The sequence below is a fragment of the Ovis canadensis genome, chromosome 3 (assembly GCF_042477335.2).
Source record: "Ovis canadensis isolate MfBH-ARS-UI-01 breed Bighorn chromosome 3, ARS-UI_OviCan_v2, whole genome shotgun sequence".
Taxonomy (NCBI): Eukaryota; Metazoa; Chordata; class Mammalia; order Artiodactyla; family Bovidae; genus Ovis; species Ovis canadensis.
Window position 1 is genome coordinate 227,642,190 of NC_091247.1, and position 27,626 is coordinate 227,669,815.

The window sequence follows — 27,626 nt, forward strand, 5'->3', positions numbered from 1 at the left end:
CACCTTTTTCCTGTCTTTCTTCGCTGCCCTCCTGTAGGCGCGGTTGCACTGAGGAGACCCTGGATTTGTGCTTTCCCACCCAGCCTTGTAATGTGATGGCTGCTGAATTGCAATGGAGTGGTGGTCACTGTCATTCCATCTTGTGGAGGCTTCCATCAGCAGGGGGCTCGGTTTTCAAGTTGTCTAGGGATTCCTGGGTGTATCCAGCCAAGTTAAAAGGGCGAATGCATGTCTTTTATGTCGGAACTGCCAGAGCAATACCGCCCTTTTAAATTGGGGCCCTGGCCCCCCACTGCGTCACTCTTTGTTCTACTGCCATGCTGAATCTCTTTTAAAAACTTTTTTTTTTAAAATTTATTTGACTTCAGTGGGTCTTAGTTTCAGCATGCAGGATCTTTTAGTTCTGACATGTGAACTCTTCGTTGCATCTTGTGGGATCTAGTTCCCTGATCAGGGATCAAACTTGGGCCCCCTGTGCTGGGAGGGCAGAGACTTAGCCACTGGACCACCCCCTCTGTTGAATCTTTTTATTAAGGGGGAGGGGCCTTGTCTGTGCCAAGTGTTCCACCCTGAGAGCAGGTGTTCAGACACCTTTGTTGAACAAGCCGAGTGAGTGACTATGGATGACTGGCACTAAATTGAGCTTTGCAGGCCAAGTGGATGAAATCTGTGTTTTCGCATCCTGGGACTGCCCTAGTAAGGCTTTGCAGACTTGGGGGGCTTAAGCAACAGAGATATTGTCGCCCAGCCTGGAGGCCAGAAGTCCGAGACCATGGTGTTGGCAGGGCTGGGCCTTCCGAGTATCTCCCCCAGTATCCTTGGCTTGGAGATGCCTGCCTTCTCCCTGTTTCTCTACTCCCTTTTCCTCTGCGTATCTGCCACTGAGTCCAAATACCCACTTTGTGTAAGGACACTTGTCTTTGGATTAGGGCCCCCTCTCACGACCTCATCTTAACCTGATCATCTGCAGTGACCCTTGTCTAAAATAAGATCACGTTCCCAGACACTGGGGGTTAGGACTTCACATCGTCTGTGGGGGTGGGGGTCAGGGGAGGAGGTGGGACCCACAGTTCGACCGGTAACAGTAAGCTTTCGCCAGGTGCATGGCCTTGTTTGGAGGGTGACTGAGTTTATAGCAGGGCTGTGGTTGCATCTGTGGAAATATTCAAGTAGTGTGGACAATGTAACCGCACTTGGCATTGCGTGGATGACTAAGGCCCTCGTGCCGCTGCCGTTTCTGTTATAATAGATCTTTTAGAGATGTAGCGACATTTTGTTTTGCAAGTGTGACTCTGTTTTTCAAAAGGATGAAATGAACACTGAGCTGTTTATAAGAAGACGTACAGACAGGCATTAGCTGCCTGATATTTACAAGAAGAGAAAACATTTGGAGTGGCCTGTGTGTTCATGTGGGTGTGGACCACCACGTGGACAGCGTGTGCACAAACGTGTCTTTGCCTCTTTCCCCTTAGCTAAAGTTTCTGAGATCGAGGAGGAACAAGAGGACCCCTACCTGAATGACCGCTGCCGAGGTGAGCCCTGCGCCTCCCCAGGGCCGGCTGGTGGATAACGAGGCCCAGGGGAGGGTCACGCAAATCTCTCTGGGAGCTGACCTCAGGCTCTGCTCTGGTTCACTCGGATTCACCCGAGACGTGCCCTTTGGCTGGGAGTCAGCTGCAAGTCCCGGCCACCTGCACTCCTGGACTCCTTCCCTTCCTCTCCTCCTCACTGGGACTTGGTGGGCGAGGGAGGGAGAGGGTGGGCTTGTAGCGAAGAAGCTAGCGTTCAAAGCCCTTTCATCACGGCTCACAGACTCTGTGGGTGACTCTATGGGGGGGTCACTCTGCACAGGGACCGCCAAGGCTGGGGGCCCCTGAAGGGATGGGGGTGAGTGTTACTTCATTTTGTGGCCTGGCGCTCCAGCTGTACCATCTGTAATATCCATTTGTCTCATAAGAGCGATGCTTTCAAATTTAAAGTCAGTGGGGCCTTACAGTGTTCTTTTCCATAAGATAAGACTTTATTTCTCATGACGGAACATTCCTACACGTCTGGACTGGCAGGTCTGCTCCCCGAGGACATTTAGTGACTTGCTTTATGGTTGGGCTTCAATTAGGGAGCCAGTTTAATCACAAAATAAGGCGGTCTGTTACAATGATACTTGGCACCGAGGCCTCGGGTGGGGGAAGGGAGAGAAGAGAGCCCCAGAAAGACCCGTAATCCTCCCTGGGGGCCGTGTGTGGGGGTCTTCCTGGAGGAGGAGGCGGATAGCTGGTTTGCAGTGGGCCACAATGGACTAGCCAGAGAAGTGACGGGGGTGGGGAGAGTTTCGGCAGCTGAGCAGAGACTTGAAGACCCGCAGCAGCTGGGCCCTGGTGGGCGGTGGGACAGGGGAGGGACCAAGGACAGGGAGAGGGGAAGAGGCTGGACAGGTGGGCAGGCCGTGCAGGCCCTGGGCAGCAATCCGAACTTCATTTCGTGGAATCTTGGTCTGGTGGAGGTTTGTCCCCATGAGATTAGTTCTTTGAGCATCTCGCTAGCCGCCCTGTGGGAAGTGTGGCTGGAGGGTTGGGTACCAGGGATGCTCAGAGAGCCAGGTGAGTGAGCGGCCGGGACTGAAGCAGTGGCAGTGGAAATGGGGGATTGGGGCCCTGCGTGCCCCTCCATCTGTCAGATCAGGGCCAGACCTTGGCGGTCTCCCATGGGAGGGTCTGCTGTGAAGGCTGCAGTGGGCTCCAGCCTGGGGAGCCTGCCTTTCTGCATCAGTCCACCTTGAGGACACTTCCTCTGGCCCCATCCAAACAAAGAGAAAGCATCAGGAGGTCCCCGGGTGTGCCGAGCCTCTGCTCACATTTGCTCTGGTTCCAGGCGGTGGGCCCTGCAAGCAGCAGTGCCGGGACACGGGGGAGGAAGTTGTCTGCTCCTGCTTTGTGGGGTACCAGCTGCTCCCCGATGGCGTCTCCTGTGAAGGTAAATGTCCTGCTCCGAGAGCCTCTGCCTCCGCTTGACACCCAGGCAGGGCCCGCTGTGCACAACTCGGGGCCCTGTTCGTAGGTGAACTACAGCCCAGGACCAGCTTTCCAGCATCCCGCAGCCGCGGCTCTCAGTCAGGAGAATGTGAACACCAGGCTGGGAAAAGGGGGTGGGCTTGGGGTCTGACTGGGCTCTGAGTCCAGGATCTGCTGAGTGGCCCTAGGGGCATCCCCAGCCTCTCTTGGCTCCTCATCTTTGAGATGGGGGAGATGGAGGGAGGGGACAGCCCTACTAGGGAGGTCTCTAGGGTCACACGACTCCAGTTCAGGGCCTGGAGCTTGCTTAGCAGATGCTCAGAAGGAGCAGTAGATCTGAAATAGATCAGCCGGGGAGAGAAATCATTGCTTTTGCTTTGCCCTGGTGGGGAGCGCCCAGGGCTCCACCCCGGTACAGAGCGTGACCATCACAGGCCTGGGGGACTTGATGGATGCAGAGAACTGACCCCACTCTGCTTCTTGGTCCGTTCCTTCTGATGAAGCGTCGGGATCGGTCGTACTTGCCGATTACTCCTGTGTTGCCTGTGTCTCTCCTAGACGTCAACGAATGCATCAAGGGCAGCCAAAACTGCCGGCTCGGAGAAACTTGCGTCAATACAGTGGGCTCTTTCCGCTGCCAGCGTGACAGCAGCTGCGGAACTGGCTATGAGCTCACAGAGGATAATGACTGCAAAGGTACGACAGGCTCCGGGTCGCAGAACCTCACCCCCGGGAGTAGATGCGATGTGATGAGAAAGAGGCTGGGGGGGTCCAGGGCTCCACGTGCTAGGTCCCCCAGTGACTGCCTGGGGCCCCGGCCAACCCTGTCACTCGTGAAGATTTAGCTGCTTTACCGTCGTGCTGAGTTAATGACAGTGGAGAGTTTGGGTTTCTGAAAAGGCTCAAAGCACGATCATTTAAAAACAAGACCAGGGCCATCCCTGGCCTTCCAGTGGTTGGGGCTTGGCCTTCCAGTGTAAGAAGGTACCAGTTCCGAACCTGGTCAGAGAGCTCATATCTCACATGCCTTGTGGCCAAACTACCAGAACACATAAAAGGGAAGCAATATTGTAACAATTTAAGAGTAAAGACTTAAAAACAATGTAAAAATAACAAGACCCGAGATGGATTTCAGGTGCTCACATGTGCTTTCTGCTCCCATCCCTCCCTTTTTTTTTTTTTTTTTTGCACAACAGCTGCTGTCCATCTGATTCCAGGCTCCCTTGAAGTTCAAAGCATATTCCCTTCCGCTGCATAAAAAGCATGACATTTTTGGCTGCTGGCTTTTCCCCGCCAAACCATAGATGTTATTTGGCAGATAAGCCTTTGATGAGGATCTGTTAGAACATACTTTTCTGCTGAGGGTTTCCAACCCTTCAGAACGACAAAACCACTTGTGTAAAAATGTTGGTTGAATTATGAGGGTAACTCAAAAGCAAGTCACACCCTCCTGACGTCTGAGGGCCTTTGGGCGAGCTTGGTGCTCCCCACCCCTGCAGACTCACTGGGCGGCTTGGACCACGAGAACCCAGGGTCCCCGCCAGCTGAGTATACACTTTTGAACATCTGACAGCCCATGAACTTCAAGGGAAGGGCAGCCAACATGTTCAGTCATGACAATCACCATTGTTAATATTTGGGATATTGCAAGGGCTGAAGAAGGAATAAGTTTATAGGGACTGTGTTTATTGCCACTAAGATCATCATCGCTTTATATTCTAAAACTAAACATGTGCTTAGCCTGAAATGAAAACCAAACCAAACCACCTATTGCCAGGAAAATGTCTGGGTTATTTATTATATAACAGAAAATGTGCATCATAAGAGCCTTGGGGGGATAGTCAGCATTTTAAGTCTTTAGCAACCCGAGCCCTGTTTGGCTAAGGCGCTTGTTGTATGTGACCTCTTTATTGGAATGTTTTGGGTTATAGTCTGAGCAATGAGCATTTAAAGAAAAAAAAAAAAGCTTTCTTGTGATTTTAAAGTGTTGTAAGATGCTTCTGGCAGGACTCTTGCTAACAATTTCCTTTTTTTATGATGTACCAGATATTGACGAGTGTGAGAGTGGTATTCATAACTGCCTCCCCGATTTTATCTGTCAGAATACTCTGGGATCCTTCCGCTGCAGACCCAAGCTACAGTGCAAGAGTGGCTTTATACAAGATGCTCTAGGCAACTGTATTGGTAAGACACTGCTGCCAGGGCTCACGGGGTCCGCCAGGCAGGGGAACCGTCCAGTCATGGGCCCTGCCTCTAGAAGGCGGGGCACTGTACAGGGTAGACAGAACAGGGGTCGGCAAGCTGCTTCTATAAAAGGCTGGACAATAAATTGTGCATTGCAGGCCGTGTGGTCTCTGTCGCAACTCCTCTGCTCTGCAGGTTGTAGCTGGAAAGCAGCCACGGTTATGTAAACAAGTGGGCAGGGCTGTGTCCCAATAAAGCTTTATTTACAAACACAGGCGACAGGCTGTGTTGGGCCCCAGGGCTCTAATTTAGCAATTTCCGATTCAGACAAAAGAGCTTGAGTTTTGAAATCAGAAACACTGGTGTTGAACTGAGTGTGTGTGTGCGTGCGTGCTCAGTCACTTCTGTTGTGTCTGACTCTTTGCGACCCCATGGACCCTGCCAGGCTCCTCTGTCCATGGAATTCTCTAGGCGAGAATACTGGAGTGGGTTGCCGTTTCCTTCTCTAGAGGATCTTCCCGATGCAGGGATTGAAACCACGTCTCTTACGCTTCCTGGATTGGCAGGCGGGTTCCTTACCATTAGCGCCACCTGGGAGCCCCAGGGAAGCCCTCAGTAGTTTTAAACACTGCTACCCTGGGACCAGCCCAGGAGACAGGAGGCGGGCCTGCTTTCTCCTGCATTTGCCTCCGGGCCAGATCACTGCATGCTCTTGGCATTTGAGTCCAGGTCTGCCAACTGTCCTTGCCCTCTGCCCCAGTAGAAGATTCTGGGTCCTCCCCTGAGGTCAGACAGATGTCCCCCTGGATGTGAGCTGCAGGTGCCACCAGCCAGAACCCACGCTGCTGGGGCTGCCCTGTCATCCCCTGGAAAGGCTGGCAGCGCCATGACAAGGGACGGGACTTTCTATCTTGTCTGTCTCACGCTCGCAGATAAATCTGCATCCATCTTTGATTTGGCATGGTGGTTTGGATTGAAAGCCCTGCCCCCTTTTATTACCATCCCAGGATATTTACAGACAAACAACAGCAGCCCCTTAGGATGGGGGTGATTTTATCTGCAGCCAACCCCAGTCTTTGTTCCTGAAACAAATTTGCCCCCTTTTCACGGGAGGCGTCTGCGTGGTGGGGGCCTCAGCTTGGCTGCACTGGCCCCTCACCAGCCCCCAGCCCACAGAGCTGTCGTCACTCAAAGAAGGAGGCCAGGGAGCAGGAGGCTGACGGCTCTTCCCTGGCCAAGAAGGGGAAGGGCCTGCCCAGACTTTCAGGGGGCTCCCAGGGGGCTCCGTGGAGGAGGGCATCTGTCAGGGTTGGAAACCATGACTCATGGCAAAATCAGCCCGAGCTCCACATAGAAGGAGCATTTGCAAGTCTCGACTTAGCCCCGGTTTCCCACTCCCCACCCACACCCTGGTTTGGGGGTGCAGCTCTGTGCCGGGGGAGGGGCCAGAGTGGGAGCCGGGGACCCAGGACTGACCACAGCCCAGCGCCCCCCACCCCCTGAACTTGGGTCTTCAGAGGTCCTAGAGGGGTCTCTGTTTTCGTGTGCCCATGATCCTTGCAACCAAGTTCAGGAGCTTTTCTTTTTAAAAATTCCTATTTGTTTCAAAAGTTTTGTCCTTTATTTGTAAAAAAGCGAGCAAAACCCAAACGTAGAAAGCCGCTTGCTTTTTTTTTTTTTTTGACCTACTGATGTGTTTTGATATCATTTCACGTCAGTACCTTTATGTCATCTTTTTATCGTGCCCAACAAACCTTCACAAGGAGAAACTGAATCAAGGAAAAAGGAGGGTGTCAGGATGATTCGGGGCCAGGCAGCCCCGCTCTGCCGCCTGCGCTCCTGGGTTCCCTGTTCGCACACTGCCGGGATGCCACCCTCCCTCCCGCAGGACACGGTGACCTGTGCTGGGAAACTGTGACCTCGAGTGTAGCCAGAGCCATCTTCCTGGGGCTCCTGGAGCCAGCCCTGGGCCCCGGGAGCCTGTCAGTTCCCCTCTGGCCACAGGCCGGGCGGCCCGGTAGCTGCAGGGCCCCACGTGGGGGACCAGCGCAGAGGATGGGAGTGGGCCTTCGCGGTCAGAGGCCTCCGTCCCGGGCACAAAGCGTAGAGTGTTCTAGGCCCTTGAGGTCTGGTCATCGAGGGCCTGGCCAGTCACGTCTCCTCCAGGCTCTCGCTCTTCTTCCGTTTCCCTCCGCCGGCCCACCATCCCTTCTGCTTTGGTGAGGACGAGAGAAGGGGCCGGCACTGGGCTGCCCGCACGGCTGATCCATTCCAGAGGTGCTGGGTTCTGTGGTCCTGGGATTAAATGGCGCGAGCGGGGCCCCTTGAACAGCTGGGATCATCCAGGCTTTTCCCACGTGGGTCCCTAAGAGGCTTGTACGAGGCCTTCCCAACCTCCTCAGAGCTTGTGTGTTATTTGCTCTGTTTGTTTCCTCTCCCGGCCACGCATTCACTGGCTCCCGCCCCGATGGCCGGGTCCCTACCTTGTGGCGCTCACAGGCTGGAGGGCTCACCCCTCTGTGGAGCTCGTGTTTTCTCAAGGGGCACTGGTGTTCCGTGGCACAGGGTTTGGGAGCTGTAGACCTGACTAGGGGCAGGTAGCGGTGACGGCTCTGAATGCTGCATTAGTTCTTGACGCACGGCCGAGCTTTTTTCTCTGAAGCGCTGGAGCATAAATACAACCTCACTGATCTAGGGTCTCTGTCGCAGCCACATGGAAGCAGCCGTAGACGGTGCGTAAAAGCACGGGCCTGGCTGTGCTCCAAGAGAACCGAATTTACAAACATAGGAAGTGGGCTGCATGTGGCTGGCGGGCTGTGCCCACCCCAGATTTCAGGGCCCTTGTCCCGGCCGGGAAGCTGGAGACCCTGGTTCTGCACAGAGTGGGCCCGGACTCTGGCCTGAGTTTGGGGACTTTCCTGTTTATAAAATGCAGATTTCAATGCCTGCAAGCCTGCCTTGTGGGTTCGATGTGCTGGTCAAGGGCAGGACTGGAGACAAAAGCTTTTGTAAACTGTAAAGTACTGCGCCAGTGAGGCCATCCCGACAAAGGCTGTTGTTGCCAGGGCGAGGAGGCTCTTGTCTGGGGAGGATGGGGCTGGGCTGCGAAGGGAGAAGCGCAGCTGGTCCTCTACCATCACCCCCTTCTCTTAGCCCCCTAGATGTTTATAGGTGATTTGGAAAACCTTTAGGTCCTTTCAGAAGCTACTTCTGGTAGGAATTTCACTCTGTGCAGCTTTGCACCAGGGCTGAGCGTGAGCAGTCATGTAAACCCAGTTCTGGTTGGTTTATACGTGTTGGGCCTGTGTTCATCAAAGGTGTCCCCCGTCAGAGGGGTGTGCAGTCGGGGAGGGACCCCACTGGGCCACGAACTCAGAGCTGCCCTTCCCCAGGGCCTGAATTCACACAGGCCCCCCAGACCCCAGAATAGGGATGGGGATGTCAGGGGAGCTGTGCCCCAGAGGCTATGCTCATACAAGAGGTGTGTCCACTGGGCAGACTGGGGTGATGGCTCCCCAGGCAGGCCCAGAGGGGGATTTGCGTGGAGGTGGAGGCTGGAGGCTGGGCTGCAGGAGAGACTGGCCATGTGGCTGGGAGGCTGGTGGGGCCCGCCAGTCACTGGAGGCGCCCAGAGCACAAGTGCCGACAGGGAGGGGTTGCCGTGTCTGTTCCTCACCCCTGCTCAGTTCAGGGAAGATACTCACTGACCGGGAGTGTGTGAACCCAGGATGGCACCTGAATTGCCCGGTTCACTGTGTGGGACTCACAGGGCAGGTGGCCTTGGCTTTGGTGCAGTGGAAGATGGAGGTGTTGAGGGTTTAGGGGCAGGGAGATGGACCCGGGAGGGGTTGCTTAAGGTGGGATGTGCTACTGTAACCTGGGAGCCAGTGGGGAGGCTGCAGTGTGGTCCAGGCCAAGCACATCATCTTAACTCCATCCGTGGTTTCATAAAGAGGAGGGAGATGGGAGTTTTTTGGAGATCAGGTGCTGGGTTTGGGAAAGCCCTCCAAGATTAACCCTGCCGTCTCTGTATTTCCCCCCATAGATATCAATGAGTGTTTGAGTATCAGTGCCCCATGCCCTGTTGGGCAGACATGCATCAACACGGAGGGCTCCTACACGTGCCAGAAGAATGTGCCCAACTGTGGCCGTGGCTACCATCTCAACGAGGAGGGAACCCGCTGTGTTGGTTGGTATTAAAAAAGAAAGCCAGTTTAAAATAAACTTTTCTGTCTGCTCCAGCACAACCCTCCCTTCTCTGGAAGGAGAGAGGAGATCCCCAAAGGAAGCGGTGTGCACCTGTCCATCTATCCCATGGCTGATCGCCAAGCCTAGGTCTTTACTGGCTATTGCCTGGACCGTTGCAGTAGAATGCCAGCCCACCTACTGCCTCCAGCTTTGCCCCTTCTAGTCTGTCCCATTCATTCTGAGCTGAAAGCTCTCTCACCTCTTCCTGCTCAGAGCTCCCTTTGGTGATGGCTCCTCACTGGGGCAGACAGAGGGCTGATGTTCCTGCTTGCAATCCGTGCGTGTACGAGGGTACTCAGTCGCTTCAGTCATGTCTGACTCTTTGCGACCCAGAGGCCCGCCAGGCTCCTCTGTCCATGGGATTCTCCAGGCAAGAATAGTGGAGTGGGTAGCCACGCTCTCCAGGGAGAGCACCCAGGGAGTGAACCCGCATCTCCTGCTTTGCAGGTGGATTCGTTACCATCTGAGCCACTAGGGAAGCCCCGCTTACAACTCAGTCCTCCTGAGTTGACCCCAACCTCACAAACTTTATAATCCAGATGGAGCAGGTCTTGCTGCTCCCCAACAAGCCCTGCCCGTCTCTGTCTGTGTGACTTGCTCTTACATTGCTCCCTTTGCCACCTGCTCCAACCTTCCTGTGGGTTCAGGCAAAGGCATCTTGCACCCATCCTGCCCAGATCCGTGCCACGCAGAGGAGTCTCTTCCTTCCTCAGCCTTTCCCCAGTCCCTGGGCACTTCCTGCCTTACTTAACTGGGGCCACTGCTGGCTCGCACTAGCAGGAATCCCCCGAGGGTAGAGGCTACATCAGGTCAGCTGTCTCTCCAGTGCATATGATGTAATCTGGGAAATCAAGTTGAAGAATTAGACGGTGCCACGTTATCAGTTACGTTTTTGTGAGCTCCTTCCTTGCCTTCCGTTCTGATCACGCCCCCTCCCACACTAAAGGGTTTTCAATGTGTCTTTCTTTTCTGCAAGATGTGGACGAGTGCTCTCCCCCTTCTGAGCCCTGTGGGCCGGGGCACCTGTGTGTGAACTCCCCTGGAAGTTTCCGCTGTGAGTGCAAGGCCGGGTACTACTTCGACGGCATCAGCAGGACATGTGTGGGTATGTATGGGTATCCCTGAGGCGGGTGCTGGCCAGGTGACGCCAAGGAGAACCAGCCTGGGGTGCACCTGGAGTGACCGTGGTCTGCTCCCGACCTCTGACAATCCTGAGTTCAGACAGTGCTGGAGAAGAGACCCAGATCAGGAGACCCCCATTCTAGGTCCAGTCATGCAGCTCCTCGGGGGTGCTCCCCACCTGTAGAACAGGTGCTGTGCTAGCCCCGAGACTCCAGCCCCCTGGACAAATGCCCCAGAGTCTTTGTGATTTCCCAGAGAGTCACTGTCCTGGGAGGAGCACGAGGCTTCCCCAGTGGGCAGAGAGGCAGGGTGGTCCCAGCACCCCTGCTGACGTGCCGTGCTTTTGGGACCAGTCTCTGCACCTTTCCCCGGGAGAGGAGGGCGGAGGAGGTGGGGGACAGATGTCGCGAGCTGCCAGGGAGGACAGGCAGCACCGTCCAGGCAGAACGCTGCCTGAGCCTCCCGCCCACTCCGTTTCAGACATCAACGAGTGCCGGCGGTACCCGGGGCGCCTGTGCGGCCACAAGTGTGAGAACACGCCTGGCTCGTACTACTGCAGCTGCACCATAGGCTTCCGGCTCTCCTCCGACGGCCGCTCCTGTGAAGGTGAGGCCTGGCTTTGGGCAGGGGTCGGGGGCCGCTAGGCCTGCATACGCCCTCTTCCCTGAGCTGCCCGCCTCCCTGCTGCTCCCCCAGCAGGCCTGCTTGGGAACGACTCACTCGTGCCCTAACACGTATCAGATGACGTGTCAGCAGGGGCGATGCCTCTAAAAACTTACTTGTCAGAGATGATGGCCCTCCCGGTTTCCCCTTGGTCCGGGGGTTGCAGATAACGCCTGTGCGCACGTGAGGCTGGACAAGTGGGATGTGGCTGAGAGTGCAGAATCTGAGGGCGTCTGACCCACCGCCGTCCTCACGTGACCCTGGGGGGGTGGCTGACCTCACCAGCCTCAGTGTCCTCACGGGGGAAATGAGGTGGTTTATGCCAAAGAAGGGGGCTTCCCTGGTGGTTTGGTGGTAAAGAATCTGCCTGCTAATTCAGGAGATGTGGGTTCGATCCCTGGGTCAGGAAGATCCCCTGGGGAAGGGAATGGCTACCCACCCCAGTATTCTTGCCTGGAGAATCCCATGGACAGAGGAGCCTGGCGGGCTACCGTCCATGGGGACGGTCATACATGTCTTAGCCACTAAACAACAGCAATGCCAGAGGGAAGCAAAAGCTGGATATTTGTTGAAAGTGGTAAGACAGATTTTATTTGCACTCCCGCAGTAGAGGAAAGAGAGTTTGGTATAAACTGGTCTCAACTCCACCAGGACAAAAGGTGCAAGCTTTCTAAATGCTGAGGCCTGCTAAGGAGGAGCACTGAAGGATGCTAAGGTCAGTGGTCAGCCAGCTGTGTCTGCTCTCTGGCTCTGACCCTCCTACAGAGTGTGGGAGTTGGTAGGGGGGGAGCTCCCTCTTAACTGCATTTCAAAGGCTTGGTTCGCATGTCCTTAGAAGGACACTCCTGGGTTGCAAAAGATGCATCTCAAAGGGACAGTGGAAGGGTTTACATCTGCAGGTTTTTTGAAGTAAATGCTTCTAAGAAAAAGGGAGGTCAGGGCCTGCAGTCCGGCGTTGGCTGGAACACAGGAAATTCTTTAGCAGCGTAGAGCTTTCCCAGGCAGGCATTTCAAGGGTCATGGTCTTGGGCTGATGCTGGTATTTGGTCAGGTCTTTGGTGGGAGGATTTGACCAAGTCTGTTTGGTGCCAAGAATAACCCTGCCTCCCTCTGACGGGATGGACTGAGATGAGGGGAGAGCCCAGCCTGGTATGTAGCAGGCGCTCCTTGGGTGTCACAACTTCACGGGAATTAGGTGAGTAGGTCAGCAGAGACTGATAGCTTCTGGCCACCCTCGGCAGTCCCTCACCAGCTCCCCTCTTTGCAGTGCAGTTCCCAGGGGTGACCTGTAGAGCCAGCCTCCAGACACGGCAGGTCTTATAATTCTGGATTAAGACGGATGATCACAGATACGCCAGGATGCACCCTGACGTGTAATTCTCACCCTGAAGGATGGACAGTATGAGGGGCTCCTGGGTCCTAGGCTTCCCCTGAGGTTCTGGGATTCGTCCCCAGGAACCAGACCCAACACACACACATAATGTCAAGGAATCAGACTCATACATGGGGCGGGGGCGGGGGTGGGGTCCCTTGGGCCTGGGTTCAGATCCCGGCTGTGTCACGTTTATGGTCTCGAGAGTAACTCGGCATTTCTGGGCCTCAGGGTCCTCATCTGCAAAATGAGGCTAGTGAGACCCACCTAATACCACTAGTGGGGGTCATGAGGGTGAAACCCAATGGAGCCTGTCCAGCGTTTCCCAGGGCCCCGTGTGAGAGGACGCGCTTGAGACATGGAGACTGCTGGCATCAGTGTTATCATCATTTGTGGCTTGTGCTGTCCATGATGACTCCTTAATGACTGAATAGTAGATACTCATACCTGTTAGTGGATGATTTTGCCCAAAGCCAGGGCCTGGCCAGCTTTGCTGTGTTATTCTGCCGAGCAGTTATAAAGTACCCCCTGCTCCAGGTGTGCAGCAAGAACATAGTTCCTGCCTTCAGGGAGTGTCTCTGGGATGTGATGAGACACCACACTGGGCAGAGGTGACCAAGTGCACAGGGGGTCAGGTGACAGCCAGGCCAGGCGTGGGGGTGCTGCAGGGGTGAGAGGGGCTGAGGCACTAAAGGACATTCTCCCCTGCTCACCCCTCCTGCCCTGCTAAGAATTAGCAGTAAACAAAAATGAGAAGGGACTTCTGGGCCAGAGGTTGGCAAACTTTTTTTTTCCCCTAAAAGCCACACAGTAAATATTTTAGGCTTTGCGAGCCACGTCTCTCGATTGTGCCTCCTTAACTCTGCTGTTATAGTGAATAGGCAGCCGTGGACTATGGTAAAGGAATGAGCGTGGCTGTGTGCCAATAAAATTTTATTTGCAAACACAAGTGGTGGGCCGGAAGTTTGCTGATCCCTGTTCTAGGCAAAGAGAACAGAAGAGCAGGAGCCCCAGGGTTCGTGTGGCTTGAAGCCAGCAGTGGCGGGGGTGGGAAGATGCCAGATCCCCCAGCCTTGAGGGGGTGGAGTGGGAGCCTCTCTCCCTTGGGGGAACCTCGAGCAGGTCCCTGGCCCTACACGTGGTAGCCTCTGCCTCTGTGTGTGTGTTAACTCGAGGGAGGTCATGACCCATTCAACCAGGGACCAGGGACTCAGCTCTGAGCGGTGGCCTCGGGACTCTGTCTCCTTCAGATGTGAACGAGTGTAACAGCAGCCCCTGCAGCCAGGAGTGTGCCAACGTCTACGGCTCCTACCAGTGTTACTGCCGGCGAGGCTACCAGCTCAGCGACGTGGACGGGGTCACCTGCGAAGGTGAGCGGGAGAGGCCGCCCCTCTCCTGTCGCCCACTCCCCACTCCTCCTGGCTGGCGAGTGGCCCAGGTTTCTTCCCTCTGAGATGTGTTTGGATGGACTTTGCCCATTGTTGAAAGTGAGATTTGTAAAGGAGGAAACCCACTCCCAGATTTTCTTCAGTGACATAAAATGGAACGGTGGTGGTGGCTATGGGTGCCGCCCAGACCTCAAGCAGGGCGGGGGTGCGGGAGGCGGGCTGAGGAGTCACACCCTGGCTCGACCCTCTGCCTCTGGCCTTTCAGAAGCCCCTCACGGGGCCTGGGCCGCCCTCTTGTGTAACATCTGGGTTCATCTTGTACTTAACCGGTGGTCGGAGGATAAAACCAAATGATGATTCAAGAGTACTTCGTACATGCCTAGCACAATGTTGGTGCTCAGAAGGCAACTGTTTGTAAGCTTATTCCTATTTTTATTATATAAAGTGTGTCTGTTGTTAGCAGATTTATAATCATCGGCATCAGGATGGAGTCAGCAGGGTACCTCTATGTGTGCCATTCTGAAGCCCTTGGCCCTTTGTTCCCCAGTCTCCCTCTCTCCGCCCCGCAAACTTCACACCAAGAACTTGCTGTGTGGCCCCAGGCTAGGCCTTTTCCCTCCCTGGGACTCAGCACGCCCTTCTGGCCCGATGGCCTCGGAGGCCGCCCCGGCCCTGGGACTTTGAGAACCCCCTGTGTCCCGCTCATCCTCGGGGCTGACTTCCAGGTCACAGCTCAGCTCCCTGGGGGATGTAGCCCAGCCGAGGGGGCCCACGCAGATGCTGAGGGTGGGTTTTGCCGTCACAGACATTGATGAGTGCGCCTTGCCCACGGGGGGCCACATCTGCTCCTACCGCTGCCTCAACATCCCCGGGAGCTTCCAGTGCAGCTGCCCCTCGACTGGCTACCGGCTGGCCCCCAACGGCCGCAACTGCCAAGGTGAGCAGGGCGGGATCCCGGGGCCGTCTCGGGGCTCTGCGGGGTTGGGGGGACTGAGGCCCCGCAGCTGCAGCACAGATGGGGTGCGTTCGGGGGGGACGACTGTATCCTGGGTGTGTCCTCGCCCCACGGGCACCCTGGTCTCCCATGCTCAGGCACGCTTATCCACCGGGGGTCCTGAGTCCTCCTGTTCTGCCCCGGGCAGCCCCTGGGGGGCCAGAAGTGGGGCTGACAGCCTTTAAAAGGAAGACGCCCAGCGTCAAGGAAGCAGACCGTCAGTACCCCGAAGACTCTACAGCTTGGCACTGCTGTTAGTCTCTCGTTCAGTCACTCGACACACCCAGGCCCTGCCAGGTGTTGAGGGCGACGCAGTGAGCCGGTGGTGCAGGCCTCTGTCCCAGGGTGCTGGGCTCCACTTGTCAGGGGGATGGACTGGTCAGGGTGTGTCCCCACCCTGAGGTCTCTGTATAGAAGGCCTTTATGGCTGAGGTTCCCCTGGGGCCCAGGGATCAGCTAAATGAAGGGTGGGTGGCCTGCATCCTATCCTCGGCTCCCAGATCTAAGAACACTCCAGGGGGCATTGCGTCACTGTCTCTTGGGTTACTGAGAGGGGAGCTAAGGAGATATTTGTGAATGAGCAACCCCAGACGGGCGTGCTGGCCTTACCCTCGGCAATGGCTGCAGCAGCCGAATCAGAGGCTGGGACTCTCCAGGCCCTGCAGCGAGCCTCCTATGGGGCCCAGGAGCTCTGGGGGCCGGGGTTCTTCAGATGGGCTTTCTGGTCATGAAGGGGGTTTGCAGACTGTGATCAAAGGCGTCAGGAGCTGCGGCGTTTCCTGGGAGGGACTGCTCAGCTGTCCAGAGCTCCGGATGGAAGTCGCTGTTTTCACATTTCTGAAGGAGCAGATGACCTGGCCAGATGCCCTCACCGCAGCCTGGGGTCCTGCCAGACACAGCGAAAACACATTCCTGAGCCTCTCTTGGGCTTTGAGACTGGGGACTGCTGTTTTTGCTACCAACGGTCAGGATTTGGCACCTCTTCACAGAGGCCTCAGGGCTTCCCAGGTGGCACTAGTGGCAGAGAACCCATCTGCCAATGGAAGAGACAAAAGAGACGTGGGTTTGATCCCTGGGGTGGGAAGAGCCCCTGGAGGAGAGCATGGCAACCCACTCCAGTATTCTTGCCTGGACAATCCCCATGGACAGAGGAGCTTGGTGGGCTACAGTCCACGGGGTCACAAAGAGTCAGACCCGGCTGAAGCAACTCAGCATGCACACCTGCACCCGATGCCTCTGGCGTGGTGATGTCCCCTCGCCATTCGGCTGCTCCGGACCGTTATGGGGTGGGGACGACTCCCCATGTCCAGGTGACCTCCTGATGTGCCCCAGGCCTGGTTCTGGTCCAACCCAGTCACTGACTTTAGAAACTGGGCACAACGTAGACTCCCTTTCCGCCTCAGTTTCCTCATGCGTAACGTGGGGCTAGTGGCTTCTGCCCATTCCCTCCTCAGATGTTAGAAGTGGCATGCAAGGTAAGACTGATGCACCTTGAGAGCCTTGGAGAGGTGCTGGCTGCCTGGGTTCAAAGCTCAGCTCCCCCACTTATAAAATGTGTGGCCTTAAACCAGTCGCTTAAGCCCATGAGCTCCTTCAAATGAGGATAATAACCAGTACTTGCTTCATTTAATTATAGTGAGAAGTGTTTCCTGCAAAACACTTCAAGGGCCATCATTTAGAGGTTGCTGTTGTTGTTATGCTCACTCCAGGGATCATGAATAGTAGGTAAATTAAATATAAATCTCCTATGAACAAAAGAGCTGGCACAGGGCTGTGCTCCGGAGAGCAGCCAACAGAGGGCAAGGATGGCCCGATCCCCCAAACTCTGGGCGCCCCCATCTGGGCCGGGGATGGCTTGGGGGCCTCGGCCTTCACCGTGCTGCCTTGGGGTCTCCTGCAGACATTGATGAGTGTGTGACCGGCATCCACAACTGCTCCATCAACGAGACCTGCTTCAACATCCAGGGCGGCTTCCGCTGCCTGGCCTTCGAGTGTCCCGAGAACTACCGTCGCTCCACAGACACGTAAGTCCCTCGGGCCCCGTGGTCGTCTGTCTGTGTCGGCCTTCCTGGGGGCTGGGCTCCCGGCCTGCACGAGGCAGGAGTGGGTGTTCATGAGCTGTATCCTCCCACGTGGGTCTTGGGAAACTCAAGGATCCCTGGTTCTCAGGCGCCTAAATGCCAGCGAGACTGGTTGCAGAAAGCGAAGGAAATTGGCCTCAAACGGGCTAAAGGTCGGCGGGCCTCCTCGCTGACCTGCCTGCACGTGGAGCCAGGCAGAAACCTGGCCTCTCCTCCCTGGGGTGGAGCCTTGGGCAAGGGACAGCTCTGTGGACCTCAGTGTCCACCTCTGTGGGATGCAGGAGGCAGAGCGTGCTGACTCCTATGGAGGTAGCAATGACTCCGGGTGGGCCGCACCTGAAGACCAGGTTCTGTTCCGCCCAGCGATGGTGTGGGAACAGCTCGGAAGGTTCTGGGTTCTCAGCCTAAAGCTGTGTGTCCGCGTGTCACTGTCAGCTCATTGACTCTCAGGCTGCCGGGTGTTTGCTGGGGCGTCCAGAAACCCCATTCCTCAGGAAGCAGTGAGGACCCTCTGGCCTTGCCACACACGACCCCAACCCTTGTTCTGTTGGTGGGGGTCTCCTTTCTTGCCCCAGAGATCGTTTCAGGGAAAGCTCCTCAGTGGGAGCATGGATGCTGGGTCCCTTCCCTCCTGCCCTGGGCAGTGCCAGCACCCAGCCAGGCTGCCTGGGAGACTCGGCCTCTTGACCTTGACCCTGCTTCTCCTGCCAGGGGGTAAGAGCCATCTGGGGCAAAGGTCCCAGGCCCCGGCGTGTACTTGTTCTGGCCAAAAGCTAGAGCAGGAGATGCTCAGACGGCCCCAGTGTTCTTCACAGCATCGGGCATGTTCATCCTCTGGCCTCGCCCCCACCCGATCCTCTCCCCACCCTCTCTGTTTCCACAGCAGGCGTTCTTGTGGGTAGGGAAAAGACACCCCAGGGCTGGGTTTGCCAGCACTCAGCATTCCAAGAGCCGGGGGCTTATACAACAGCTTACAGGCAGTACGAGTGCTCCTGAACTGGGAAGAATGATTGTGTCCTTGATTTGAGGCTGAGCTGCTTCTGTCTGTCTGTCCGTGCTCCGTCACTCCCTCCCAGGCCCTTGTCTGTGTCTGGGTTCGAGGATTCTGGAAGATGGGCTGGTTGCTGTTGACCTCAGGCTCGGGTGCGGTCATGAAGGCAAACGGGGAGGAGGAGGCTGCCCTGTGCGGGGTCTTCATGCCTCCGATGCTGGGGGTGGGCAGGCTGGCATCGTGTGCCAAGACTGGATGTGGTTGGCTCTCCTCCCCGGTCCTTACACTGATGGGTGCTGTGGAATCCTTCGCCGCCCCGTGGGTGGGGAAGTCTTTTTCTTGTTTGGGGAGTGTTCACCGTAAGCCTACTGTGTGCAGGCACCTGGGGAGACAGTGGGCCCGCAAAGGCCCCTGGGCCCTGCTCTGAGCCCCGGAGGAGCCCATGTGGAAATAGCTGTGGGCAGAGTGCAGGAGTGCTGTCATCAAGGAGGGCTCCCCCCAGTGGGGGTGCGGGGCACAGAAAGCAGGAGTACCTAGAGTTGGTGATGCCGGAATGAAGGGGGGAGGAGTCGGGCAGAGAGGGAGGGAGTGGAGGGTGGGATGGGCGTGGGGTGTGGACCTGTGTGAAAGGGCAACAGAGGAGTTCCGGCCAGGAAATGGGGTGCCCAGCAAGGAACCACACCTCCTGACTGAGGGGCTGATACTTCAGGTCGTGGTCTGTCCACATCCTTTGGGTTCATCGCCCTGCCCCCTGGGGAATGATAAAGAGGGAGCACCGTCATTGTCTGTATTAGGCGCAGGAAGTGGACTCCGTCCACGGTCAAGGTTGGCGGGGGTGGTTGAGGCTCTGAGCAGCCCCTCCAGGGAAGACTGTGGCCCCATTGAGCACATGCTGGTTGCCAGCGCCATCCAGCAGCCGGAGCAGAGGCTGGGAGGCGGGTGGAACTGGGAGAGGTGTGTCCCCTGCCCTGAGGGTCCAGTCTGTGCTCCCCTCACTGTTCTCAAGCCTCATGGAGATGCTGTGGCGTTCTGGAACGATCTGGCTTTGGTGTCAGCCTCGCTTAGGTTTGCCTTCCAAATTCAGTCCATTCCAGGTCACCTTTACAGTCAGCAGGTCCCGTGAACTTCTTGCTGTAAAGGGGGCGGTGGTGTCGCCCTCTGGGTTCCTGTTGGGTGACCTGTGACTGTGGGGGCAGAGCCGCTTCCATATGGTTCGCTCTGGGTTCAGCCTGCGGGGCTGTGGGTAAGGTGCGCCCAGGCACATTTTACTGCCAGTATTTACGGATGGAAGGAAGGCAGACAGTGGCCCTTGTGTCTGGTTGAGGACAAAGCCTGGGAGGCTGCCTGGAGGAGGAAGGAACCAGGCCTGGGACACCCATCCTGCCTTCCAGGCCTGGCTCTCCTGTTCCTTGGTGCTGTGATCTGGGGTCTTGGTCACCCTGGGGCCCATTTTCCTCTGTAACGTGTGCTGACAATACCTGCTTGTCAGCGCCATGAGGATTAACGGTAATGCTCTGGGTGCCCGGCCCAGGGGGATGATAAAGAGGGAGCACCACCACTGTCTGTATTAGGCGCAGAGTGGTGGTAAGGAGGATGGCCACAAGCCACCCCGCTCTCGTGCTCAGAATCCAGACGTTCCTCAGAGCGACTGCAGCTGCGGCTGACTGTGTGCCTGTGGGGTGACTGTGTGACCAGCCAGGTCTAGGGTCACTCAGTCCTCAGACGGGAAGACGAGACTCGGCTCCTGAAGGGCTGTTGAGGAATCGTGGGCCAGCCAGGAGCCCAGCACTGGGCGCAGGAAGTGGGGGCCGGGCCTGGAATCCTCAGTTCACAGGCCTTGGGGGTTGGGGGTCTTGTCTTGGTTGCCTTGTCACGTATGCAGGGGGCTGTTTCTCTGGGACCACAGGAGCCCTGATAGCTTAGGGCCACTGACACGCCAGGTAGATGTGGGCAGGACGCAGGCCAGAGCCCCAGGTGAGGCGAAGCTGAGCCTCTCAGCCCTGCTGACTCCTCACACTGGAGTTTTCTGTTTCATGGCCCTTTTCCTTTTCTGTAAAAACCCTCTTAAGAATTTATCTGACCTTCAGAAAGCGATTTGTACAAGTTAAAAGTGCTATATTAGAAAGGTCCCAGGAACCGGCACTTCCGTGGTTTAACATTCAGGGAGCCTTGACCAGCAAGATTTGAGTCTCTGTCTCTGTCGCCAGGCCTCAGCCTTCTCTCTCTCCACAAACAGCCTCCTTCTGGCCAGTCTCCCCAGTGGCCGAAGGGCGGTAACTGGAGCATGACCCAGCAGGCTGGGCCACAAACCACAGGTCTGGGCCCCAAGGACTGACCAGGCTGTTAAGATCCTGCCCACGCAGTTCCCTCCTCCTCACAGCAGGGATATTCAGAGTGTCCCTGAGCCCGGGATGGGACCAAAAACATCCTCTTTACCCCCTCAATGGGGCAGACCCCGAGACCCGGGCTCTCAGAAGCCAGGGCCAGAGGGAGGCTGGCGGCCTTAGTTGGCACAGCTCCCGGCCCCAGGGTGTAACTCCGGTGGACGGAGTGGGTGGAACCGTGCCCTGGCTAGTTCCTGGGGCTTGTGTCCAGAGCGACAGGAACTGCCGGCGGGGACGGCTGCGAGCTTCAGGCGGCCACAGCAGCCACACCTCCCAGGAGAAGGCACTGGCCTTGAGGACCTTTCTTCTCTGGCATGTGGTGACTTCCAATAATTGCATTTTCGTGGAACTTGGGGTGTCTTGACCAAGTTGTTGAACTGAAAACTTGGAGCACGTTGTTCTCTCATGCGGGTCGAGATGGAAACCGAGGTGGGTGGTCCCCGGGTTCTGGGCCTCCTCTGCTCTGTAATAGATGCAGTGGCGGCGGCCCCTCCTCCATCGAGACACACTCCTAAATAAAGACCTCAGTGCCACCCCCGGTCTGACAGGCAGTTTGCCAGAGGCAGTAGTTAACGCTTTCTGGGATGTTTGTAGTAAGTATGGGGCAGAGCAGAGTGGAATCATTGAAACTGCAACTGACCAGGAAAATCAAGGCCGAATTTACTCATGCGCATGTATTAATATAAAGCATGTAGTGAGTGTCATGCTGGATACTGGAAACGAAGCCAAAGAGCCATGGGAATGGAATGGCCTGGAAGGAGCTGGGCCCAGAAATACCCAGAGGGAGGAAGGGCTTGGGTACTCTGTGGGGTTGGGGGTGTGGAGACCACCGGAGAGGAAGCAGTGTTCTGCTCTCTGGTGTGATGGCTGTGGGGGCAATACCAGAACTTACGCACACCTCGCATTCCCTGCCTTCCACACATGCCGTGTTAATCATTTGGCAAATGGAGACTCTAGCACCACCTGCTGGCCAGATCCACCAGACCCTTCCTGAAGCAGAGGTGTGTGTGCATGTGTGTGTGTGTGTGTGTGTGTGTGTGTGTGTGTACACATAGCCTTTGAAGCGAGGGATTCCCAGAGCAGCTGGGTGTGTGTTTATGTGTACAAATAGCCTCTGAAGAGAGGGCTTCCCAGATGGCTCAGTGATAAAGAATCCAGCTGCCAATGCAGGAAACACAAGAAATGTGGGTTCAATCCCTGGGTCAGGAAGATCTCCTAGTGTAGGAAATGGCAGCCTGCTCCCGTATTCTTGTCTGGGAAACCCCATGGACAGAGGAGTCTGGCGGGCTACAGTCCATGGGCCACAAAGAGTCGGGCATGATTGAGCGACTGAGCACGCACACACACAGGCCACCTTTGCCTCTGCCGTTCAGTACAGACTGGAGGCATGGACAGGTTCCATGTTCTCACTGAGCTTGGTCTCCCTGTTGGTAAGACAGGAATCATGTGGGACAGCGAGGGGAGCTTGGGGAAAGAGAAACTCTGACTTACCCAGCACGAGGCCAGGCACGTTCCTTGGTTTTTCCGCAGTCACCTGGCACACCCCCTTTTGGCCTGGCCCAGGGTGTCTGTGGGGGTGGGCTGCCCCCGGCAGTGCACACAGCTGCGTCTTTTCCCACTGCTCTCCGTCTGCCTGTCGGCCACCTCCCTTACAAAACCTTCATCTTCAGTGTTCCTGATTTTCACATGCCTTTACTAGCGTGGAGCTCATTCCTAGGGCTGCCTTTTCCAAGAGCTCAAAATGGTAAACAGCCAAGTAAATGAGAGGATTCCAGTGAGTGAGTCCTGATAAAGAGCCTGAACATAGGATGTAAAAAGAGACAGTGCTTGCTAACAATAAATGCCAAGTGTTAAATAAGTTCTAGTCCCCCAACACGAGGCATGGAAACTGAAAAGCTGAAATGGAGGCATGATGGAAGACAAGGACAGTAGTAGATGCTCCCAACTGGAGAATCCAAGCACAGTCAAGATGGCGAAACTTCCTGGGACATGCTCTGTCAAGTCCTGTGGGGCTCAGCACAGGGCTCTGCTTCTAAGGCAGCTGCCTTCATATTGTGATGGAGTTTAAGAGGCAGAAGATAGGCCTGTTCTTATCATCTCACAGAAGGTTAGAACCTGTCCCCATCCTGTCACAGGAAGTTAGAATCTATCTTTATTCTGTCAAAGGAAGTTAAAACCTATCCTCATAATCCTGTCACAGGAATTTAGGAGCAAAAAATATTCTCTCACAGGAAGTTAGGACCTGTCTCCATCATGTCACAGGAAGTTAGGACATATCTCTGTCCTGTCACAGGAAGTTAGGACGTGTCTCCATCGTGTCACAGGAAGGTAGGACATGTCTCCATCCTGTTACAAGAAGGTAGGACCTGTCACAGGAAGTCAGGACCTGTCTCCATCGTGTCACAGGAAGTTAGGACATATCTCTGTCCTGTCACAGGAAGTTAGGACCTGTCTCCATTGTGTCACAGGAAGTTAGGACCTGTCTGCATCCTGTCACAGGAAGGTAGGACCTGTCACAGGAAGTTAGGATGTGTTTTGATCGTGTCACAGGAAGTTAGGACGTGTCTCCATCGTGTCACAGGAAGTTAGGATGTGTCTCCATCGTGTCACAGGAAGTTAGGACGTGTCTCCATTCTGTCACAGGAAGTTAGGATCTGTCTGCGTCCTGTCACAGGAAGGTAAGACCTGTCAGGAAGTCAGGATGTGTTTCCATCGTGTCACAGGAAGTTAGGACATGTCTCCATCCTGTCACAGGAAGTTAAAACCGCTCCTCATATTGTCACAGAAAGTTAGGACCTGTCTCCGTCTTGACCCAGGAAGTTAGAACCTGTCTCTGTCTCTGCCCCAAGCCTTGGCTGGTTCTGTGAATACAGACAGGGAACTGGGCCTAGAGTACAAAGCTTTAGCGAGGAAAGATAGGAAAATACTTGACTGAGCACAAATGTATCTTCCTTACGCACTCTGTGACCTTGAGAAAGCCACTGATTCTTTCAGCTTCAGTTTCCTCATCTGACAAATGGCCCTCAACGCCCCCTCACAGTGTGGGTATGATCACTCTAGCAAAGGCATGCCGACGAATAGCCAAACGCTCTGTAAATGGCGGCAGCCATGTTTGCTGGCCTGGAGAGCCGGCCAGTGTCGCCCTGACCACTGCCCGGGTGAGGAGCTGGGAGCCTGGACAACACTCAGAGGGCAGGGTGTGCCTGGTGAGGACAGCCTGGGGTGGGGCTCTGCCGGTGAGAGAGGGACACACCTTGCTCCAGGCACAACCCTGGCCCCAGCCACCCAGCGCCCCCGAGGGTGTTGGAAGAGGCTAGTGCCTGAGGCAGCGGCTGGAGGTCCCCGGCACCTCCCACAGGTGAGTGAGGGGTGCTCTTCTTGTTGGCTGACTGGCCAGAGGGCGGCGGGAGGCCCCGCCCAGCAGGCCCCCCGCTCACCCTGCCCCACGCTCTGTTGTTTCTCCGCTTGCTGAATGGGCCCTAACCCTCTCCTTGTCTCTCTGTCCACTTTTCTTGCAGCCGCTGCGAGCGCTTGCCTTGCCATGAGAATCAGGAGTGCCCCAAGCTGCCTCTGAGAATAACCCACTACCACCTCTCTTTCCCCACCAACATCCAAGTGCCCGCCGTGGTCTTCCGCATGGGCCCCTCCAGTGTCGTCCCCGGGGACAGCATGCAGCTGGCCATCACCGGCGGCAACGAGGAGGGCTTTTTCACCACCCGGAAGGTGAACCACCACAGCGGGGTGGTGGCCCTCACCAAGCCCGTCCCCGAGCCCAGGGACATGCTCCTGACCGTCAGGATGGACCTCTCCCGCCACGGCACCGTCAGCTCCTTTGTGGCCAAGCTTTACATCTTTGTATCCGCAGAGCTCTGAGCACGCGCTTCGGGCCGCTGAGGGGGCCCCCTTGTTGCTTTCCCCACCCTCCGCTCCGGAATGCCAATAAAGGCTCAGCGGGCAATCCCACACAGCATGGCTGGCGTGCCTTGGTTTTATTTGGCGCGGTCGGGAGCGTCTGTGCTGCTTGTTCCTGGTGGGGAAGGGGAGCCCAGCCCTGCCTGGCGCCCCCAGGGGCGGCCGAGGAGTGTTTTCCGTGAGGGGTCTGCGTCCAGGAGCCCCTGTGAGTGGGAGTCACAGTCCATACCGCCCAGGTGCCCAGGCCAGGGCAGAGCGAGGTTGGATGTTTCATCTGAGATGATTCTCTGTCCCCCACTTGTGCTGAGCCCGGAGGACAAGGTGACAGAGGCCTCTAGGGATGGCTGAGCTCCATCCCCTCTCACTCCACAGATGTGGAAACTGAGGCCCAGAGAAGGGGAGGGACTTGACCAAGGTGACAAGGGCTGTGTGCGGTAGAAGGCAGTCTAGGAGCCAGATCTTCTGGTCCCAGCCTGCTTTCCTTGCTGTATTGCCAGGAGCTGAGCCTTTAACTGAGACCATGAAAGCTCCATCTTGAGACTCAAACCTCCCATTCTGTCTTGATGAGAAGCCCAAACTTGTGGAAGAACCCCGAACGCGATCGCAGCATCTTAGATGCAGCCCTTACCTAAGGGAGGCCGATTCCCTCCACAGAGGACCCCCGCTTTGTACCAGGAGGAGGCAAAGGGGGCCTGATGAATGTGTCGCTCACGGGCCCCCCTCAGGAAGCCCCGGGCCTTCACGTGCGCTGCTTCCCATCCTGTGGGGCAAGCGTGTCATCCCCAGAGAGGCTTGGGGCGGGGCGGGTGAGCGATGTGCGCAGGGTCACACAGCTGACCTTCGAACCTTGGTTTGCTGACGGCACAGCTCTGACTGTCCCGTCCCGCCACAGCACCGCCAGCGTGAACCTTGATCAGCCTGCCTGTCTTCAAAGACCTCTTCCACCATGATCCCAGCCAAGCCCCCAGTGTGCCTCTCAAGGCACGGCATCATTTATCCCTGGTGTCCACCTCCAGCCTGACCTCAGATTGTTCTCCCTTGCCTTGCTTCCCTTGAACCACACTGTTGAGTTCTCCGCTGCCACAGGCCCTTTGCACATGCTTTTGCACCCTTGGCCTGAATGTTGGTTGAACCTCAGTCACTGTGCTCCTGTCGCCACTGGGCCTCGCTGGACACCCTTGGGTTCTGTTTCCTCTGTCAGTCTTTCTCCCAACTCCGCCTTTGTGATGCTCCTCATAGTTTGCAGGTCCCACTTTCTGTGTTTCCCTTTTGTTCCCCCACCACCCAGAAGGCTCCGGGGAGTCAGGGACCAAGTCTGTCTTGTTCAGGGCCGTGTCCCTAAGCTCCTGGCGAGGCCTAGCATGCAGTAGGTGCTTTGCTTCTGTCTGCTGAGGGGATGGATGACTTCCTGCCAACATCGCTTTGCGTATCTAGCATTTCTGTGGCTGCTGATGCTGTTTTCAAGTAGGAACATGAAAGGGAGGCAGAATGTCAAGAGGAATCAAGTAAAGGATACTGGAGGGGCCTAAGGTCCTTCCTACAAGGGCCTGGAAGAAGATGGGGAAGGGGTCCACTTTGCTATCTAGTGGAGAGGACAGGTGTACAGTTGACACCGTGCCCTGTGCCCTGTGACAGAGGCAGTAGGTAACTTGCCACAGGAGAATACACATGCTCCTAGCCACTTGCCTCCAAACTCCTGCTGTCTCCCAGACCCCTCTCTGAGCACCTCTGGTCTGGTCCAGCTTGCAGTCTCCCAAGCTGAAGCCAGAGGACCTCTCAGAAGGACCAGTCTTGTTGTGTCCCTCCCCTCTTTAGAACCTTCTATGACTAGCAGACGAAGCCCAACTCCCTTGGAAGGGCATCTGAGACCGTGCCTGCTCCAGCCTCTGCCTGCCTTTTCAGCCACGTCTCCCCCTTGTTCCCCACTCTGGCTCATCCCCTGCTAGTGACCAGTGTTCTAGTTACGCAGAACTCTTACCCTTTTCTACACTCACTTTCTCTAGGCTATAGCACGCGCCATCCCTTCTCCTGCAAATGGCCATTCTCTCTGAAGATGTAGCTAAAGTCGCCTCATTGGTGAAGGCTTTCCTTAATCTGAGCTTTTCCAGAGCCAGGTATCCTCCATCAGAGCAGTTACCCTGGCATCTTGTTCTTTTTTTTAATACTTTTAAATGGTGCTATCAATTCCTTTATTTTTGGCCATGCCACACAGCATGTAGGATCTTAGTGCCCCAACCAGGGATCGAGCCCATGCCCCCCGCAGTGGAAGCATAGAAAGTGTGGGTCTTCACCACTGGACCACCAGGGAAGCCCTTGTTTTTGTTACTTTTTACCACCACATTTTTAAAGACAGGGATTGTGTCTGTATTCTCTATACTTTTCAGAATGTCTGGCCTGTAGAAGGAGCTCAGTAAACATCTGAATAAACATGGATGGATGGATGATGGATAGAAGAATGGATGGACAGTATTTTCAAGGCTTAGTTCAGATACCACCTCTTCTGTGAAATCAACAAGACACAGCAGGGATTCGTCATTGTATTCAGTTATTCCTATCTGCGGGCTTCCCTGGTAGCTCAGTTGGTGAAGAATCCACCTGCAATGCAGGAGAGCCCCGTTCGATTCCTGGGTCAGGAAGATCCGCTGGAGGATAGGCTACCCACTCCAGAATTCTTGGGCTTCCCTGGTGGCTCAGCTGGTAAAGAATCCACCCGCAATGCAGGAGACCCCAGTTTGATTCCTAGGTTGGGAAGATTGGCTGGAGAAGGGAAAGGCTCCCCACTCCAGTATTCTGGCCTGGAGAATTCCATGGACTGTGTAGCCCATGGGGTTGCAAAGAGTCTGACACGACTGAGTGACTTGCTCTACTCTTTCATCATGGTCCTGCTTATTGAGGCTGGGGGGAGCTCTTTGCCCCTAGGAGTGTTAAGATGTGGGGGGATTCTTGGGGGCTTTAGAAGCCTTTCAGTGGCCTTACAAGACTTGCCAGAATCCCTCTACATTCCCACTGGCTGTTCAGCTTTTCTTGCACTTTGCCTTGTTTGTGGGACTTCCTGCCTCTTCAGGTGCCCTGTTCCATCCGAGAATACCTCTGATGTGTCCGTGCGTGTATCTGCATGCGCACATGGGGATGGCGGTATCTGGATTACCTGGCCGCTCGCCTCTCTGCAGTCCCTGGAGGCTACATAGCAGTATTCCTGTATCAGCCTGCTGTATCAGCAGAGATCACACAGTGCAGAGAAAACAAACCGACCCACCCAACCAACCGAACGAAACTTAA

At 55.8% G+C, this 27,626-nt stretch overlaps 1 protein-coding gene across 2 annotated transcripts in view; it reads left to right on the forward strand.

Moving 5' to 3' along the window:
- FBLN1 (fibulin 1) overlaps positions 1-27,626 on the forward strand; it is an 81,516-nt gene that overhangs the window by 26,363 nt on the left and 27,527 nt on the right. The window contains exons 5-15 of one of the 2 annotated variants that reach the window (XM_069586163.1): positions 1,473-1,532; positions 2,869-2,970; positions 3,567-3,704; positions 5,055-5,192; positions 9,238-9,381; positions 10,417-10,545; positions 11,043-11,168; positions 13,848-13,967; positions 14,791-14,922; positions 16,880-17,003; positions 23,954-24,405. In XM_069586163.1, the coding sequence (XP_069442264.1) occupies positions 1,473-1,532; positions 2,869-2,970; positions 3,567-3,704; positions 5,055-5,192; positions 9,238-9,381; positions 10,417-10,545; positions 11,043-11,168; positions 13,848-13,967; positions 14,791-14,922; positions 16,880-17,003; positions 23,954-24,308 (1,568 nt within the window). In that variant the 3' untranslated portion in view covers positions 24,309-24,405. Of the gene's footprint in view, positions 1-1,472; positions 1,533-2,868; positions 2,971-3,566; positions 3,705-5,054; positions 5,193-9,237; positions 9,382-10,416; positions 10,546-11,042; positions 11,169-13,847; positions 13,968-14,790; positions 14,923-16,879; positions 17,004-23,953; positions 24,406-27,626 lie in introns of those variants that run through there. The other variant, XM_069586162.1, reaches the window with a different exon arrangement.